At 40.2% G+C, this 17342-nt stretch overlaps 1 protein-coding gene across 1 annotated transcript in view; it reads left to right on the top strand.

The window, feature by feature from the left end:
* The window catches only part of LOC134095600 (heterogeneous nuclear ribonucleoprotein L-like), a 47581-nt gene that overhangs the window by 26067 nt on the left and 4172 nt on the right, over window positions 1-17342 (top strand). The window contains exons 3-10 of the mRNA XM_062549229.1: window positions 2964-3201; window positions 3660-3747; window positions 4150-4244; window positions 4392-4464; window positions 6057-6128; window positions 9952-10166; window positions 11812-11933; window positions 12107-12308. Coding sequence (XP_062405213.1) covers window positions 2964-3201; window positions 3660-3747; window positions 4150-4244; window positions 4392-4464; window positions 6057-6128; window positions 9952-10166; window positions 11812-11933; window positions 12107-12308 — 1105 coding nt within the window. The remainder of the gene's footprint in view (window positions 1-2963; window positions 3202-3659; window positions 3748-4149; window positions 4245-4391; window positions 4465-6056; window positions 6129-9951; window positions 10167-11811; window positions 11934-12106; window positions 12309-17342) is intronic.

Genomic DNA, 17342 nt, shown 5'->3' with positions numbered 1-17342 from the left:
GAAGGAAGCACTGCAGGCATTTAGAGTGTTGGGAAACATCCGTTCAGGTGACTACGTACCTCATAAAATTGGTTGAAAGAATACCAGGAGCTGTGGAGGTGATTCCATAGTTACTTTGATGACGTTTTTACTTACTGTAGGCTACTAAGTGGCGTTTAGTTGAACGTTGTGGTGAACATCTCCACTTTCTCGTGTCTCACCAGGGCTTGTTCTCCTACATCTACATCCGAGTACTCTGCTTCTTTCTGCTCATCAGCGTACAGCTTGTATTTCCCTTTTTGTTCTGCATCTTTATCACTTACTTCCAGATCCATCTTAGCAAAATGTGATTTCCGGCAGTTTACCTCTCATCTTCCTATTAAACAAGAGTTCCGCTGGGCTTTTCCATGTTCCCACTTTGGCGTTGGTCTCACATGTATGATTCCATTCTCAGCACAATAGTTGTCAGCTGAATATTGACTCAATAATTAGTTTCTCAGTTATCTTGGAGTATGTCGTATTTGTAATATCTACTGTACCACAACTAGGATCGTGTGTCTAGTGATCGAAGTAGGTCCACGGCTAAATCTTGCCACAGTCCATCTGATGGCCAGATGGCCTAAGGTTATCTGACACTCATGGCATATAGGGCTTTTAGAAACACAATACATGTGCCCCCTGTACAATGTTGCCAATCGCACATAATTCATTGATTGTAGTTGCGTATGCCATGCATTTTTTCAAAAAGTCCAGTCTCTTGCTTTTCACACCTCCACCTTTTCTCTGGTCGTGCTGCATGAACTACAGTAGTGTCAGATGTTTTCGACTCTATACAGGCAGTGCAGAGGTGATTTTATGCTGGCACTGCTCGCTGGCTGAAGACATTCCAAAGATCAGCCATTTGTATGTGTAGACTCTACAGTGGGTAACACATCTGGCATGATGTTGTCAACTCCAACTGGCAACTCTGCGATCTGGTTTACTGAATGCCATGGACCCATTCATGCCTATTTTTTTGCATATTTGTCACACTAAAATGTTTCAGAAAAACAAACTAATTTCAATATTAATTTAGTGTAAACACGAAATGCCGTTTTTAAATGATGATTTCATTTATTGAAGAGGAAAAGCTATCAAACAGGACATTCTGCCATCAAATGTCTATGAGTTAAGATCACTCTTTGATGTCATCACAGTGTAGCCCACAGGGATTCCATCTGAAATATTTGGATTCCTTAGAAAATAGAACTGATCTCCTCTTTCACGGATAGATTTAAAGGAGAAATATGTTTCTCGTGGTCACTGAATACTGTTGATACGGGAAAAAATAATGCAGACAGGCATAATGCTAATGCAGACAGGCAGCTACACAATAGACTTACTGTATGTCTGTAAGCGCCCAGGTACATGTAGCGCTGTAGCTGCCTGGTAAATATGTACAATTATATTCCTTATAAAACTATCCAGATGCATAGTGAAATTGGAATTTTAAAGGCACACTATGCAAGATTTCACCTGTACAAAGCCAGCTTGACTTCAACTTCAAAGAGGCGAAAGCTGGCAAAGCTATACAGCTTAGACGTTGTGAATCCCTACTGAGAAAACCAGCCATGCAACTTTCAAGAGCAGTGCCTCAACAAATCTTGCGAAATCGATAAACATTACTTTGTCAGTAGATATAGCTCTTTGGAAAGTTTTTGCTTTCACCTCCACAACAAAAGCATTTACATTGTGTACGGGGGGGAGACGTTGCAAGAAGTTTGCTATTTACAACAGCAGAGTAACATACAGGACTCTAGGGGGAGCTGTACAGTTGCCAAAAATAGCTTAAGCTACATAGTGTACCTAAATGGTACTGTAAAGGGTGTAAAGGGTACTGTGATCTCATCTGATACATTCCTTTTAAAGGTGTTGCTCAACGATGCCATAGGTTGGCTTTAACCAAACCTTTCACTAATAAGTCCACACATACCAAAACAATCTTTTTTCCTCCCGTCTTCCCTGGCATCATTTCAAGAATATTTACATCCAAACGGATCCATTTCAGTGCAACTCAACACGCAACACATATTCCAGGCCTATAGGTGATGCTGTTTGTTGCAGAAAAAATGGACCAAAAATGGAGAGCAAGAGGCAGAGTTTATCGTTGCGGGATAACAGGTGGAAGGCTAGGGGTGGGGTGTGACAATGACATAATCGGTATGCAATTATGCGGCTTCGCCGTCCAAAGGAACATGAAAGGCCGATATTTTTTTTTCAGCCTGGGACCAGTTTTCAGAAAAGTGCGTCTTCAGGCAGTGCGTTTACAGGATTCGTTTGGACAATTGGCCAATATGATGCAAAACATCTGTGTTTAAACCAAAAAGTGTCTCTGTGTGGATGGCCCATAGTGTCTGTCAACCTGGCTCTGCCCACTGCCTCTGATAACACCTTTACTGCATGCTTTCTCACACATACAACACTATTATATACACTATGCCAAAAGTATTTGCTCATCTGCCTTGACTCACATATGAACTTCGGTGACATCCCAATCCATGTAGGGTTTAATATGACGTCTGTCCACCCTTTGCAGCTATAGCAGCTTCAACTCTTCTGGGAAGGTTTTTGACAAGGTTTAGAAGTATGTTTATGGGAATTTTTTTATCATTCTTTCAGAAGCGCATTTGTGAAGTCACACGCTGATGTTGGATGAGGAGACTGGCTCTCAGTCTCTGCTCTAATTCATTCCAAAGGTGTTCTATTGGGTTGAGGTCAGGACTCTGTGCAGGCCTGTCAAGTTCATCCACTCCAAACTCTGTCATCCATATCTTGATGGACTTTGCTTTGGAATGAGAAGGGGGCCAAAATATTCGGAGGAGTTGAAAAGCACTAGAAATGCATACCATTTAGCATTTTAATATTCAAAGTATAATTTGCTTTGTTTATACTTTTTTGTTATTATAACAGGCTAATAACTTTATAAATGTTTCTCTGTCTGACAGCTACGTGATGATGATGCCATTCAAGAGACAGGCGTTGGTAGAGTTTGAAAACCTTGACAGTGCTGACCGTTGTGTGACCTATGGGGCTAAAGAAGCTGTATACATCGCTGGCCAACAGGCCTTCTTCAACTACTCCACTAGCAAGAGAATCACAAGACCCACCAATGCAGATGATCCAAACAGTGGGAACAAAGTGTTACTACTCTCCATCCAGAATCCACTCTACCCCATCACTACAGTAAGAGCCCTCACACATCATGTATTACATGTCCACTAAAGTTGGAGACTTCACATTGTTCTTTTCACATTGTTCTCTTAAATCTGTTGTACATTAGATCACCTGAATTACCTCTAGCGCAATGTTAATCATTGCATGGTTTGCAAGCCTTGTGCAGCTCACCAAGTTTTAATTAGTAGCTTGCACAACAGTTAATAATTATATGATAACAAAGACAATACACTATGTTGTCATCAAAGATTATACATTTGATTATGAATTGTACAACAACTATTGGCCGGGTTTTCAGGAAATTTGTCAGAAGTTATAAATGGAGCTAGTTGCTGAAGTAAATGTAAAATATTTCACCTTTTCACAAAGCACATTATTTGACAAAATTCCACAGGAATATAAGCAGCACATTGTTATGATCACAGATTTACACTGCATTGTCTTTGTTTTTCACCCATCTGCCTCAGGATGTTCTGTACACAGTCTGCAATCCTATTGGCAATGTGCTGCGTATAGTGATCTTCAAGCGCAACGGAATCCAGGCCATGGTGGAATATCCTTTCTGGAGTCTAATTGTACTAAAGAAACAGAAGGCTGAGGCAGTTGAACCTGCTGCTCTCCATAAGATTTTGTTTGAGTAACTCAAGAATATGAAAGTGTTAGAAGTTGTTATGGTGAGTATTTATCTGTGCACACAAACATGTCTAGTGTGTATGGATAGCATTACATTTGGCAGTACCACCATTTCTTCCTTTTTATTTGGAGAGTGTATATCAGAATGTTGGTTTTTTTTTGGTGGAAAAACTCCCCAAGTACTGAATTGTCTCTGACTTGTGTTTATCACCAGTCTGTTTTAATCCAATCCAGTGACCTCTTTCCAAACCCTGGGGATAAAGTGTTTTGTTCAAGAATTCCAAACCTCCCACCTTCTCTTCCTTGACTCGCCTCCTCTCACATTTGAGTCCGTTCAGAATGCCCAGAGGGCCAAAGCAGCCCTAAATGGAGCAGACATATATGCAGGATGCTGCACTTTGAAAATTGAATATGCGCGGGTAAATCTACAGTGCTTACACACATCCATACACACACACTCTGGCAGCATGCATGCACACACACACACAAACACACACTCTTCACACTCACAGTCACTCTAACACACATGCAGTGCCGCTGTGCTCTCTTTCGCCCCCTCATTGCAGCCCTCACGCCTCAATGTCATCAGAAATGACAATGACAGTTGGGACTACACAAAGCCCTTTCTCGTCAGGAGAGGTGAGAACATCTGAGTGGATGTACTGTATGCTACTCTGTAAATGTGTATTATCTTTGTTTTTGTCATGTAATGTGGAATTTATACTAAAACGTCGTATTGGCGCAGTCCTAAAACAATTATGAAACTGTGCGCAGGCAGCATTCCACACAGCTTTTCTTTGTACATCCCAATGAACGTGAAAATAACCACACATGCACAAGCACTACACTCCATCCTCTCTCCTCCCTCAATCACACTCGAGAGCGCAGACCTCCACGAAGGCAAAATGCCATATCTCGCAATGTTAATAAGAATGAAAAATGATACATGGATCTGTAGTCGGCCCTACGTAAAAATTTTGTAATTGAAATCCGCAAAATAATAGTAAAGTTTATTTCCAGCAAATGCAAGAAATATTTAGAGAATTGTACGGCAAGAATTTGACATCTTTATCAGCTGTAGGCTAATTAATGACAAAAGAAAACTGTAATGGTGGAGCGTGGCAGTGGGGACTGTGGCAGATTCTTTGGTCAATCTCCAAGTTGGTGTCATGGGTTTTCGCAAAGCCAACCTCATTGTTTACATACTGTATGTTGTGTAAAAGTTCTTTAAAATCTGAAATGGGTGATAACCTTGTCATCAGCAATCATGTAAATAGCCTATTGCCCCCGTCTCTCTGAGTAGGCTTCACATACTCTTTTAATTCTTGATATCCTCTAATAAGGATAATGAGCTATCATTATAACTGTATTTCATAGCCTAGCAGCATTTACGCATGTTGCATGTCCATTTATTCAGATACATAGGCCGCTACCTTGAAAGTGTTATAATTTCAATAACCCACATATAATCCACAGTATACTGTGCAAATAAAGGACTTGTGATCAACTTAAGTTGTTGTGCGGCATTGCTTCTCAAGTGTCGCCAACTGACAATTACACATTGGAAATGTGCGTCCGCCACACATGAAGTTGTCGTGGAGGAACGTACACTCTCACGTTTATCTCACTCTTGATACATCTGACTGAGCGTGAAAGATGGCGTACACAACATTTTTGTGCGCACACAAGCTTTGTACTTGAAGCCCCAGGTGTCTGTTTCTGCACACCTGGTCTGCCTCTGCTGTGCACTCAAGCTGTGCAACCGTATTACTGTAAATGTTCTCATGAAATGTTGCAAGTTGCAAGTCTTTTTTTCAAACTTGATTTCAGTCCAAGTCATGTGACTTAAGTTTAGGTCAGATAAGCTTAGCATGTGGTACCATTCTGAATAATGTGGCATGTACAGTATTCATACCCAGAATTGTGATGTATAAACGCTTTTGATGATAAGTGAAAGAGTTTGCAGCCTCCATATTGTTCTGCTTGTAAAGAAATGCACAAATAGTAGTTCAATAATTACACTCAAAGGTTTCCTGATTCCAACATGATTTGCTTTTGGTTTAGGAAAGAATAAGGTACATGTGTACATTGAGCTTATGTTACTTATGTTACTAAAAACCAACAGTAAAACACATTTGTGATGGATTACTCCATTGTTAGCTGTTCGAAATGTGTATTTGTTTTTCAAACAATGTATTTATTTCACACTCCTCTTAAACGTCTGATTTCAGAGCGTGCCAAAGGAAGACAGCGACAGGCCATTTTAGGGGAGCATCCCTCTTCTTATGGAGATAATGGCTATGGTGAGTTCTTCTATTCTTGATCTTTCTTGTTTGAAAATAATAACCAAATAAATATGTTGTGATGCAAATGTGTTGGTACCCTTCCACAAAAAAAGAAAAACATTTCAATGTTCAATACTTATGGATAAGATCATTGGATAAGCACATTTCCAAGCTCCCAGTAGGTCCTTTGTTCATTTTAGGATAATAATAATAATAATAATAATGAAAAGAATTATAAGTTGCAGGTATTTTTTATTTATTTATAGCCAACGTTTCATTTGGGAACATTGAAATCACAAAAAAAAGATATTACCTATACCAACAGGTAAAAAGTGGTCGAATTATTTGCAGTTAATGTGCAGGTTTGATGACGGGCCCACCGTGACATTTCGGCCAAGGATTCCTGTAGACCTGTGGGGTGTCCTACGAAGCTCGATTAGTGGGTTAGCGAGGTATGCCCTTTACATCACTGATGTAAAGTGCATTATAAATAACATTTATTATTATTATTTATTATAAGTTATAGCTCAAATCGTGAAAAACCACCGCCCTCTGACTAATCCTACTGACTAACTGACCAATCAATTATCTTGAAAAACGAAGTCATCTCACGTGTGAGAATCTGTCATAGCATCTACTGGAGCAGCTCCGCCTCTTCAAACATTTTGAAACTCGAAGGCGCTTCTAACTATGTTGCGCATGCAGATATATCACTACTATGGACATGCATACCATACAATATCTGATGACCATCAACTTTTTTTGATATTATAGGTCAGACACTAAAAATGACCACCCTAGATTACGCTACCACTCATACAGCGCCCTCCACAATTATTGGCACCCCTGGTTAAGATGTGTTCTTTAGCTTCTGATAAATTATTTTTTTTTCCAAATAATATAGGACCACAATGAAAAAAAGCGTAAAATCCAACCTTTAATACAAGTGCATTTATTTAGAAGGAAAAAAATCCCACATTAAGAAATAATTATTTTACATCAAATCATGTGTGCCACAATTATTGGCACCCCTGATGTAAATGCTTTGTACAACCCCCTTTTGCTAATAAAACAGCAGCTAATCTTGTCTTATAATGTTTCACAAGATTAGAGAAAACAGAAAGAGGGATCTTCGACCATTCCTCTTTGCACTAAATCTCCAAATCATCCAACGACCTGGGTTCTCTCCTCTGCACTCTCCTCTTCAACTCACCACACAGGTTTTCAATGGGGTTGAGGTCTGGGAACTGAGATGGCCATGGTAGGAGCTTGATACGGTGTCTGGTGAACCATTTCTGTGTAGACTCACTTGGCCATATGTTTAGGGTCATTATCTTGCTGAAAGACCCAGTGACGATCCATCTTCAGCTTTCGGGCAGAGGCCACCAGATTTTGATTTAAAATGTCCTGGTATTTCAAAGCATTCATGATGCCATGCACCCTAACAAGGTTCCCAGGCCCTTTGGAAGAGAAACAGGCCCACAGCATTACCGATCCTCCCCCATACTTCACAGTGGGCATGAGGTGCTGTTCTGCATACTCATCTTTTTGTTACGCCAGACCCACTTAGAGTGTTTGTTGCCAAAAAGCTCTAACTTTGTCTCATCTGACCAAAGCACACGGTCCCAGTTGAAGGCCCAGTACCGCTCCAGACGTTTGTGCTTATGATTTTGAGTGAGAAAGGTTGTTTTCCCTGCATGCCTCCCAAACAACTTGTTGGCATGTAGATAGTGCCTGATGGTCGTTTTGGAGACTTTGTGACCCCAAGATGCAACCATTTGATGCAATTCTGTAACAGTGAGTTTTGGAGATTTTTTTTATTTCTCTTACCATCCTCCTCACTGTGCGTGGTGGCAAAATAAACATGCGTCCTCTTCCAGGCTTGTTTACCACTGTTCCAGTTGTTTTAAACTTCTTAACGATTCCTCTGACCATAGATATGGGCAGGTGTGCGAGTGGCTATTTTCTTATAGCCATTGCCTTACTTGTGAAGGTCGACACACATCTGCCTTACTTGAACAGTGTGTTCCTTTGTCTTTCCCATGTTGAAGAGAAATGGCCTCTGTGTCACGTCATATTGATAGCCCAGGGAAACAGGATGTTAAGAATTACTAATTAAATGTTCCTACATACTCTGAATGACTTTGTAAACTACTGTAGAAATGACAGAAATTACAGAAATACTTTAATTACATTTATTTCCTAGGAATTGTTAGGGGTGCCAATAATTGTGGAACAGGTGATTTTATGAAGAATAATTATTTCTTAATGTGGGATTTTTTTCCTTCTAAATAAATGCACTCGTATTAAAGGTTGGATTTTGCGCTTTTTTTTCATTGTGGTGAAAAATGAATTTATTAGAAGCTAAAGAACACATCTTAACCAGGGGTGCCAATAATTGTGGAGGGCGCTGTAAATGCGGAAGTAATCGTTTTTTTTTTTAAATATAGGCGGTCTTGTGCATCTCGTTTCATGATTGGCCAAAGTCACCGAAACCCCGAGAATGCGCACAGATCTGAGCTGAAAGCCTAGTTTGACAAATTTATCACATACCTGCTACCGTAGGATCACTTAACTTAATACTCGAGTTAAGGCTTTGTGCAGCCTCGATATGTCTAGATAGCCTAGATACTGTATGTCTAACTTGCTTCGTAGGATACCCCACTGGTGTTTGGTGGTATTTACGCCACTGTTAAGTCAAATGTGCTCTGTGTGGGTAGTGCCGCCACGCTTCAATGCCAACATGTGTGAATTCTGGGCCTGGGCCTAAGGTGTTATAGCATGGCACTGCCACTGCCTGGAGCAAGTCAGGGTTATGTGCCTTTCTCAAGGGCACATTGGGGGCATTGGAAAATTGAATCTACAACTTGTGTGGCTACTTCCTGCTAGGTGAACTCCTTACCCCGCATTCACACTGTCTCCTTCCGTCGACGGATCTCGGTTGTATCTGCTGTATGTGTATTTGCATACACGCGATCTGATTGGCTGACGGATCCGTCGCTGCCTGAAAAGTTGAACATTTCTCAACTTTCTTGACGGAGGCAACAGAGCTGAAGGAACGGACGGACCCACAATGCATTTCGAGTCCGCCCCATGCAAAGTGAATGAGATCCGTCGACGGACGGAGACAGTGTGAATGCGGGGTTCGCCACTACACTACTCCGCCGTCTTGACCATTCATGAACTGATTTTAAACAGTGGTTGATGCACAGTTGGGTATTGAGCTGACTTTCTGTTTCTGAATAATAATTCTTTTTTGTTTTTTTGTGTTATCTATATTGTGTTATCTATATGCTTTTCTGAATAACATATTACATTTCAGGTGCATCCCTAACTTGTTAATATTTCTGATATATTTGATATAGCCAGGCCCATTGATTTTAGTGAAAGGGAATTGCTGCAGAATAAGCTCAGCAAACAGAAAGCTTCCGTTGAGCGCCAGGTGTACCCTTTTAGCGCCAATTATTGCCTACAAGCGATTTCAGAAGCTCTCTGTCAGACAATTAAATTGCATCAGCATGTTGGCCTTCTCTTCCCACTGAGAAAACTGCTCCAGTCATCTCAGGTCCTCTCTAGATTGCATGTTTAATTTATTTCATAAACGTTCAGTGGGATTCAGAGGCTCGAAGGCTGCTTGATAAAAGTTTTTGTTTTTTAGCCTGGGTGAACCTGTTAACGTGTTAGTCTGGTTCACCCAAGCTGTTGCTCTTAGCCATTCTTGGACAGTTTTAGCTGTGTGTTTTGGGTCATTATTGTTGGAAAACCAATGACCTTCAATTATGCAGTCTCATTTGGACAAACTCTCCTCTCTTTCCCTCCCTCTTCCTTATCCTCATTATAGGCTCTCACTGCCCCCTATTGCCACTGCCCACCAACACCAGATTTAAGAGAAGCTCACATGACATGCCAGAGGTGGTCGCTTATCCTTTACCTCAGACTTCCTCCTACATGGGGCATGCCACTAGCTCAGTTGCCATGGTGAGTGGCCTTCACCCTGAGAAGATGAACTGCACCCGCATCTTCAACCTCTTCTGTCTCTATGGAAACATTGAGAAGGTGAGTAGTTATCTAGGAGAGAAGTAGACCTACAGTACACATATATTAAACTAAGTTTTGAATCTAACATGAGTGCATTCAAGACATTTTCAACAAATTCAGTGCTTTGTGAAAGTAGTGTGGTAGCAGTTCAGAATTAAAGGGAGAACACAGAGAAAAATACATACTATACTGCTTTTATAACATTGTGGGAAGATTTTTAAAGAAATATTTATCTCTCTTGTACAAAACTTGTATCAGACTGTGATATCCAAACCATGGTATAAACTGAACTGTCACTCTTGTGTTTGTAAATGAAGTATGTAAGCATTAGTAACATTTATCATTATGACCACCACACAAGCTAAGTGGCAGTCATATAGGTTTAGTCAGTTTTATTCTTCCAGATTTTTATTTATTAATTTATTTATTTGTTCTTCAGTAATTTTGTGTGTGTCGAGGATCCTCGGTTCACTGAAAGACCAGGCTGCAATGAAACTTGGTGGGCATATAGCCCCACAAGGATGACACACAACAAATTGTATTTCGGGCTTTCCGCTAGGATCTCGAGAATGGTAGAGCCTGGGATTTTTTAGTATGTCGATCTCAAGGGGCCATGTCAACCCATCCCACATTCACTCATTGGAGATATAGTGGCACCTAGTTGAAAATGAATAAGCAAAATTAAGGCATTGTGATTGCAAATATCTTTGGCTGACAGGTTCAAAACAGAATTGCACGGAATTGCAAAAATGCACGGAATTTGAAGTGGGTACACACACTCAGCACACATGTATGCTCATGCACACACACACGTTCACACACACAGCACACATGTACACTCATGCACACACGCACATGAACACAAACAGGCACGCACACACAGGCACATGTACACACACAGGCATGCACCAAATTAATACTATGTTAACTGCCCCTATCTACTAACCTCACAGCTGAAGAAATTTTGCAAAATCAATGTATAGTTGTAGTATGTGTATAGTAGTAGTTGGGAAATTACGGTAATCTTTCTGATTGGCTGGTATTCAAAATCCCATTCAAAAATGATAACTTAAACTGTACAGCCCTGGTGAAGTCCATTACATCCGTGAGCGTTCCTGCTATTTAGCTAGCTGGCTAGTTCTGCTAAAATGGATATTTTGGATATATGAGATATTTTGCAAGTTTTGGCGGAGTACACTGAGACAAATGGGCTTGACTGGTCTTGTTGTGTGGGAGTGTGTACAGATAGGGCCGCAGGCTATGACTGGGAATAAGTGCAGTTACAGCTGTCAAGCAGAAAGCCCCGAATGCAATTTTTACACACTGTATGCTCCATTGCGAAGTGCTTGTGGCGATGGGTTAGAGGACATCTTGGCCATAGCCTTGTCATGGAAAAGTTTGGGAACCCCTGTTCTAGGTCATCATATAGCTTAACATAACGTCTAAAATGATAAATTCTACTTAGTATCTTTTATTTTTCTTTGGATATGACTCTCCAAAACTAATGCATGAGAGATGTTCGAAATGTATGGTCTACAACACCACTGCAGATAGCACTAGGCAACCTTACCCATTGCTGTATTTTATTTTCTTGGAGCTGCAGGGGTTGAATGATGTGTATGTGTGTGTGGTTTGAGTTTGAGGTTCCTTTTGATTGTGTCAGGTGAAGTTCATGAAGAGTGTTCCAGGCACAGCATTGGTGGAGATGGGGGATGAATATGCTGTGGACCGAGCCATCACACACCTCAACAACATCAAGGTCTTCAGCAAGAGGCTTAATGTCTGGTGAGAGGCATCTTTCTCTTGGCTTTCATTAGTGGCATATAATGTGTTTCTGTCAGGCCCATTAAAGTCAAGAATAAAACAGACAATAAGAATTCTTTAGAACATTTTATTGACTATATTACAAATGCACTCTGTCCTCTTTTAGTACTCCCAACATTTCCTTTTCTCTGCAGTGTGTCCAAGCAGCAGGCGGTCATCCCAAGCCAGGTCTTTGAGCTTGAGGATGGCTCTAGCAGCTACAAGGACTTTGCTATGACCCGTAACAACAGATTCACAAGTGCTGGGCAGGCCTCTAAGAACATTATTCAGCCACCATCTTGTGTCCTCCATTTTTACAATGTACCTCCTTGTGTGACAGAGGATGAGCTACGAAGGGTATGTTACCATTCTAAACGTTCTTTCGTTATGCTGTAAGCACCATAGCAGGCATAAAACAGACTAGAAGGGAAGTTCCCTTGAACTCTTTGCAAGAGACCAATTATCTCAAGTGGGAGTGGAACCATGTGAAAGCTACTCAAGGGAGAAATTTAGGTTGGTAAGCTAAAACATCTTAGGGCCTGATTTACGTAAATAAGCTAAGGCAAGGTACATTTATTTCTATAGTACATTTCCCAGAACATTGGGCACTCATAGTGCTTCACACAAATGCAACATACAACATACACACAGACCACATTGCTTGACCTTGACCAACTGTTCTTTCGAAGTTTTCACAAAGATTCTGGCATTTACCAATATTGGCTTGAGAACAGGATCTACACACACTCATAGTCAAGTCAAGTCAAGTTTATTTATATAGCACATATCATACACAGAGGTCATTCAATGTGCTTTACATAAACAAAAAACAAACAGTAATTATAGCAGATAAAAGCATAGATGGGCAAAGAGTAATAATAATAATAATAATAATAATAAGATCATAATAGAAAATAAAAAGAAAGCATAAATGAAGATAAAATCAATAAAGAATAATTAACTTAAAAGACTCAAGGTGGAATAATTAAAAGACAGTTAGCAGAAATCATCTGAGAACAATTTGGTCTTAAGTCTAGATTTAAAACAGGCTGCAGTTGGGGCCTTTTTAATGTCATCAGAAAGTTGGTTCCAAAGCTGAGCCGCATAGCAGCTAAAAGCTGCTTCGCCATGTTTAGTTCTAACAGCAGGTTTTACTAAGAGGTTTTTCTCCTGAGACCTGAGAGGACGAGAGGGTGTGTACTGCTGAAACATGTCTGATAGGTATTTAGGTCCTGCTCCATTTACTGATTTATAAACAAGCAGTAGTGCTTTAAAGTCAACTCTGTGACTTACTGGAAGCCAGTGCAGAGATTTAAGAATTGGAGTAATGTGCTCAGTTCTTTTTGTTTTTGTGAGAACCCTAGCTGCTGCATTTTGAATCATCTGAAGTGTTTGATAGTCTTTTTAGGAAGGCCTGTGAAAAACCCATTGCAGTAATCAACCCTGCTAGAGATAAATGCATGAATGAGTTTTTCTAAGTCATGTTTTGACATTAACCCTCTCAGTTTGGCAATATTTTTTAGGTGATAAAAAGCTGATTTAGTTATCATTTTCATGTGGCTGTTGAAATTTAGATCACTGTCGATTTTGCACCGAGATTTTTAACAGTATCCTTTGCTTTCAATCCTTTTGTGTCAAGGAGAGTGGCAACCTTAATTCTTTCCTCCTTTTTACCAAATATAATTACTTCAGTTTTTTCTTTGTTCAGCTGAAGAAAAATTTGAGCCATCCAAGTGTTGATTTGTTCTATACACTGACATAGAGATTCAAGGGGACCATAGTCTTTCGGCGACAGATCTAAGTAGATTTGTGTGTCATCTGCATAGCTATGATATGAAATAAAATTATTTTGGGTGATTTGTCCAAGTGGGAGCATATAGAGGTTGAATAATAGTGGCCCCAAGATCGACCCCTGGGGAACACCACAGGTCAAAGATGTTGGTGTTGAGGTACAGTTGCCAATGGCAACAAAGAAGCTCCTCTTAGTTGATAACTATGCCTGTAAATCCAATACACAGTATTCATCATATACACACTGATAGTACTTTTGGGTACTGACTTGTTTATGCAAAAAAAGGTTATTGCATTGCATTGTCATCATTTCTGCAGGTGTAAAATAGAATAGAATTTAAATTACAACTAAATATATTATTGCATTTGTATTATTATTGCATTTTTATGTAACAAAATCATCAAACACCAAATTCACATATTTTTTGCCAACAACTAAATATAACTTATTAACTTGTTTACTTGTTCAATCCCTTCCAAAACACCTACACTTCAAAGCAGCTGTCTTACAGTATACAATCACAGAGTGACTATTTCCACCCTGGTCCAATCAGACAACACTAGGCCACTATTGAGCACAGTTAGAAGCACAGATCAGTGTGAAGCTGAAATCCTGAGCAGTCTCTCAAGTCAGATGCAAAAAACAAACCGTATATCAGTAGCTTGGTGAAGTCAAGGCAGCTAAATAGCAGCTCTATGAAGTTCCAGCATTGGCCGGGTTTCCCAAAATTGTTAAGAAGCTCTTAAGTGCTAAGAACTTCTTAGGAGCGTTGTAAGAATGTTCTAAGAACGCTCCTAAGAAGTTCTTAGGACTTAAGAGCTTCTTAACGATTTTGGGAAACCCGGCCATTGTTAGTGAAATGTCTTCCACAGTGAACAGCACCAGTCTTAAAGTCCCAAGTGGCAAATCTTTGGCCAGATGCCGAAAGCAAGCAGCCCAGACCTCAGGAAGTGGTGGGTGTATCTGCAGGGTGCACTGTATGTCCAGAAAGCTTTTACGTCCTAATAAAATGTTATCTACATCTCCACCTCTTCTTGGGATCTTCACTTTCTCTGCACTTCTAGGCCACTGTTATAGAGTAAAGGAACGCCGGTGCAGGGGGGGGGGGGTTATTATTTAAGGTGCAATACGGTGAGAATTGTCACAGAACACAGGAGAACTGTCAGGTATCACTAACATTTGAAGACAATACAGATGAGGGAGAACATTAGGACATGGACCCCATATGATCATGACCTTTCACCCTGTGACCTTAAGTACTTAATAGCTGATGTTTATTCTCACCACAGGACAGTATTAAAACGACTTAATGGATTTGACATGAGGATTTATGCTATGACGGACTGAAAGACCTAGCCTGGGCCCACCATACTCTTGTACAATTTTCTCATCAAGGAAAATGTTGACATTCAAACAAAGAGCTTCTGTAGCTCACTACTCCCCCCCCCCCCCTTCTTCCCTTGCAATTGAAGGGTTTGCGGTCAGAGAACCATTCTGTCTGTTCATCAGCTATTTATTTGACAACGCTCAAGGTTTTTACTTACCAGCAGTCTGTTAGTCAGCTCTTTTTCTTAGCTTATGGCTATATAAAGAATATGGCAGTTATTGAGGTTGTGGCTATAGCTTCACAGGTAGCCTAAATGCGCATCTTGTTGGTTATTGGCTGGAACACTGTTTGTTATGTTCCATGGTGCAGGTTGCACCAGTTTGTTTTTGCTGCAGTTTGTGAAGCCTGGGCTATCTACAGAGACAGCGTTTTTTCACAGTGTGTTCATCAGACAGGCAGCTAGTGGATAGTGAGCGAATGTTCTGTTTGTCCCCCATGTTGCCAGTCATGTACAGTGTATGTAGGCAATAGGCATGCATTTCTAGCACAAAAAGAAAAATGCTGTCCAGTTTAAAAAGAGGTCAACCTGTTCGATTTGTCATGCTACTTTCATAGGTTACAGAAAATGATGGTGGGTAGTGTATTCAATATTCAAAATGGCCTATCTACTACTTAGCAGAAAAGGCCTTTGTGAAATAGACACTGAGCATGTAGGCTCGTACATGTATGCCATGTGAATTCTATAAAATAGTGTTAAAGCTTAAGAGTAATATGCACAGAAGAGAAAAGGTCAAGATTGTACTCTCTGTAGAGAAGGGTTTGCGGTCAGAGAACCATTCTGTCTGTTCATCAGCTATTTATTCTTCATAACTCACGTTTTGCTAACCCCAGTCTGTCCATCAGCTATTTATTTGACAACGCTCAAGGTTTTTACTTACCAGCAGTCTGTTAGTCAGCTCTTTTTCTTAGCTTATGGCTATATAAAGAATATGGCAGTTATTGGGGTTGTGGCTATAGCTTCACAGGTAGCCTATATATGGTCAACAAGACAACTAAAGAAAGAGGGCAAAAGCCTGCAGTTTTTAAAAATTCCCACTATGGAACCTGTTAAAAGTATGTTTTTTTGGGTACCTAACGCTGTTGTCATGTGGACATAAGACCAAAACGATCAAAAATGTTCCCATTTTCATACACATACAATTTCTGTCATCCCTGTGTGGACAGCACCTAGTCTCACTCTGCTAAGGGGAAATGCCAGCTATCAAAATATGTATACAACACTGGAGGAGAATGGGATAATAGTGTATCTACAGTTTGGATCATCACAAATAAAATGCAAAACTAAGATATTTCCCTCATCAATGGGCACTACATTTTGCTATGCATGAGTAAAAACACAGCAGGACAGTTTATAAAGATATTTTAAACTAGCCTGGACAAAATGTTGCAATGAGTTCAAATTGAAAGACAAAGAGCTTTTCTTCCAAAGTCAACATTGTCTGATCACATCTGTCACATTTTGGACAGAAGTGGACATTTTGTAGAATTCCACTGTTGGAAGAAAAACATGGAAAGGCATAACTGGTAGAAATGCATACAATCCATCTGGATGAACAGTTCTTTGGACTGATGAGATGAAACTGGAATTTGTCACTTTCAAAGAAAATAACACCATGGAGGGAGATGTGGTTATATTTTGGGGCTGCTTTCCTGTGTTTTAATACGGGGTGCCTTGAATCTGTGCCGGGAACAATGCAATCTCAACACTAGAAGGCACCCTAGAGCAAAATGTACTGCCCAGGGCTCAAGTCACGTGCCCTCCCAAAGGGAAGATAATGACCCAAAACACAGCTAAAAGCACCAAAGAATGACTGTGAATAAAAACATTCTAGACATTCACAGACTATACTGAAGTGGTCTTCTATGAGCCTTGGTCTGAGTACATCAATGGAAAAATCCAGTGTAGTCTGCAGAAGGAACCCTTTGTACCTGAGGCAGTATAGCAGTTGCAGAAGTGTATTGAAAGCTACAGAAATGTCTTGTTGGTAGTGCCTGAAAGGTTGTGCAGCATCATCATTTGTTTTATTATCTAAACTATTCTGTTGATTGAAGAGTTCAAAGAAAAGTTTGATTGCATTAAACATGAAGTAAATAGTTATAAATGCTATGTTTGGATTATTTTCTTCCTTTTCGGAAGGGTCCTAACAAATTTTGCCACAGCTGTAATTGTAGCACATCTTGGCAACGACCAACTTCTGAAAAAAAAGAGGTA

Source organism: Sardina pilchardus, chromosome 1 (genome assembly GCF_963854185.1).
Source record: "Sardina pilchardus chromosome 1, fSarPil1.1, whole genome shotgun sequence".
NCBI classification, from domain to species: domain Eukaryota; kingdom Metazoa; phylum Chordata; class Actinopteri; order Clupeiformes; family Clupeidae; genus Sardina; species Sardina pilchardus.
This window is presented reverse-complemented; position numbering and strand designations above follow the sequence as displayed.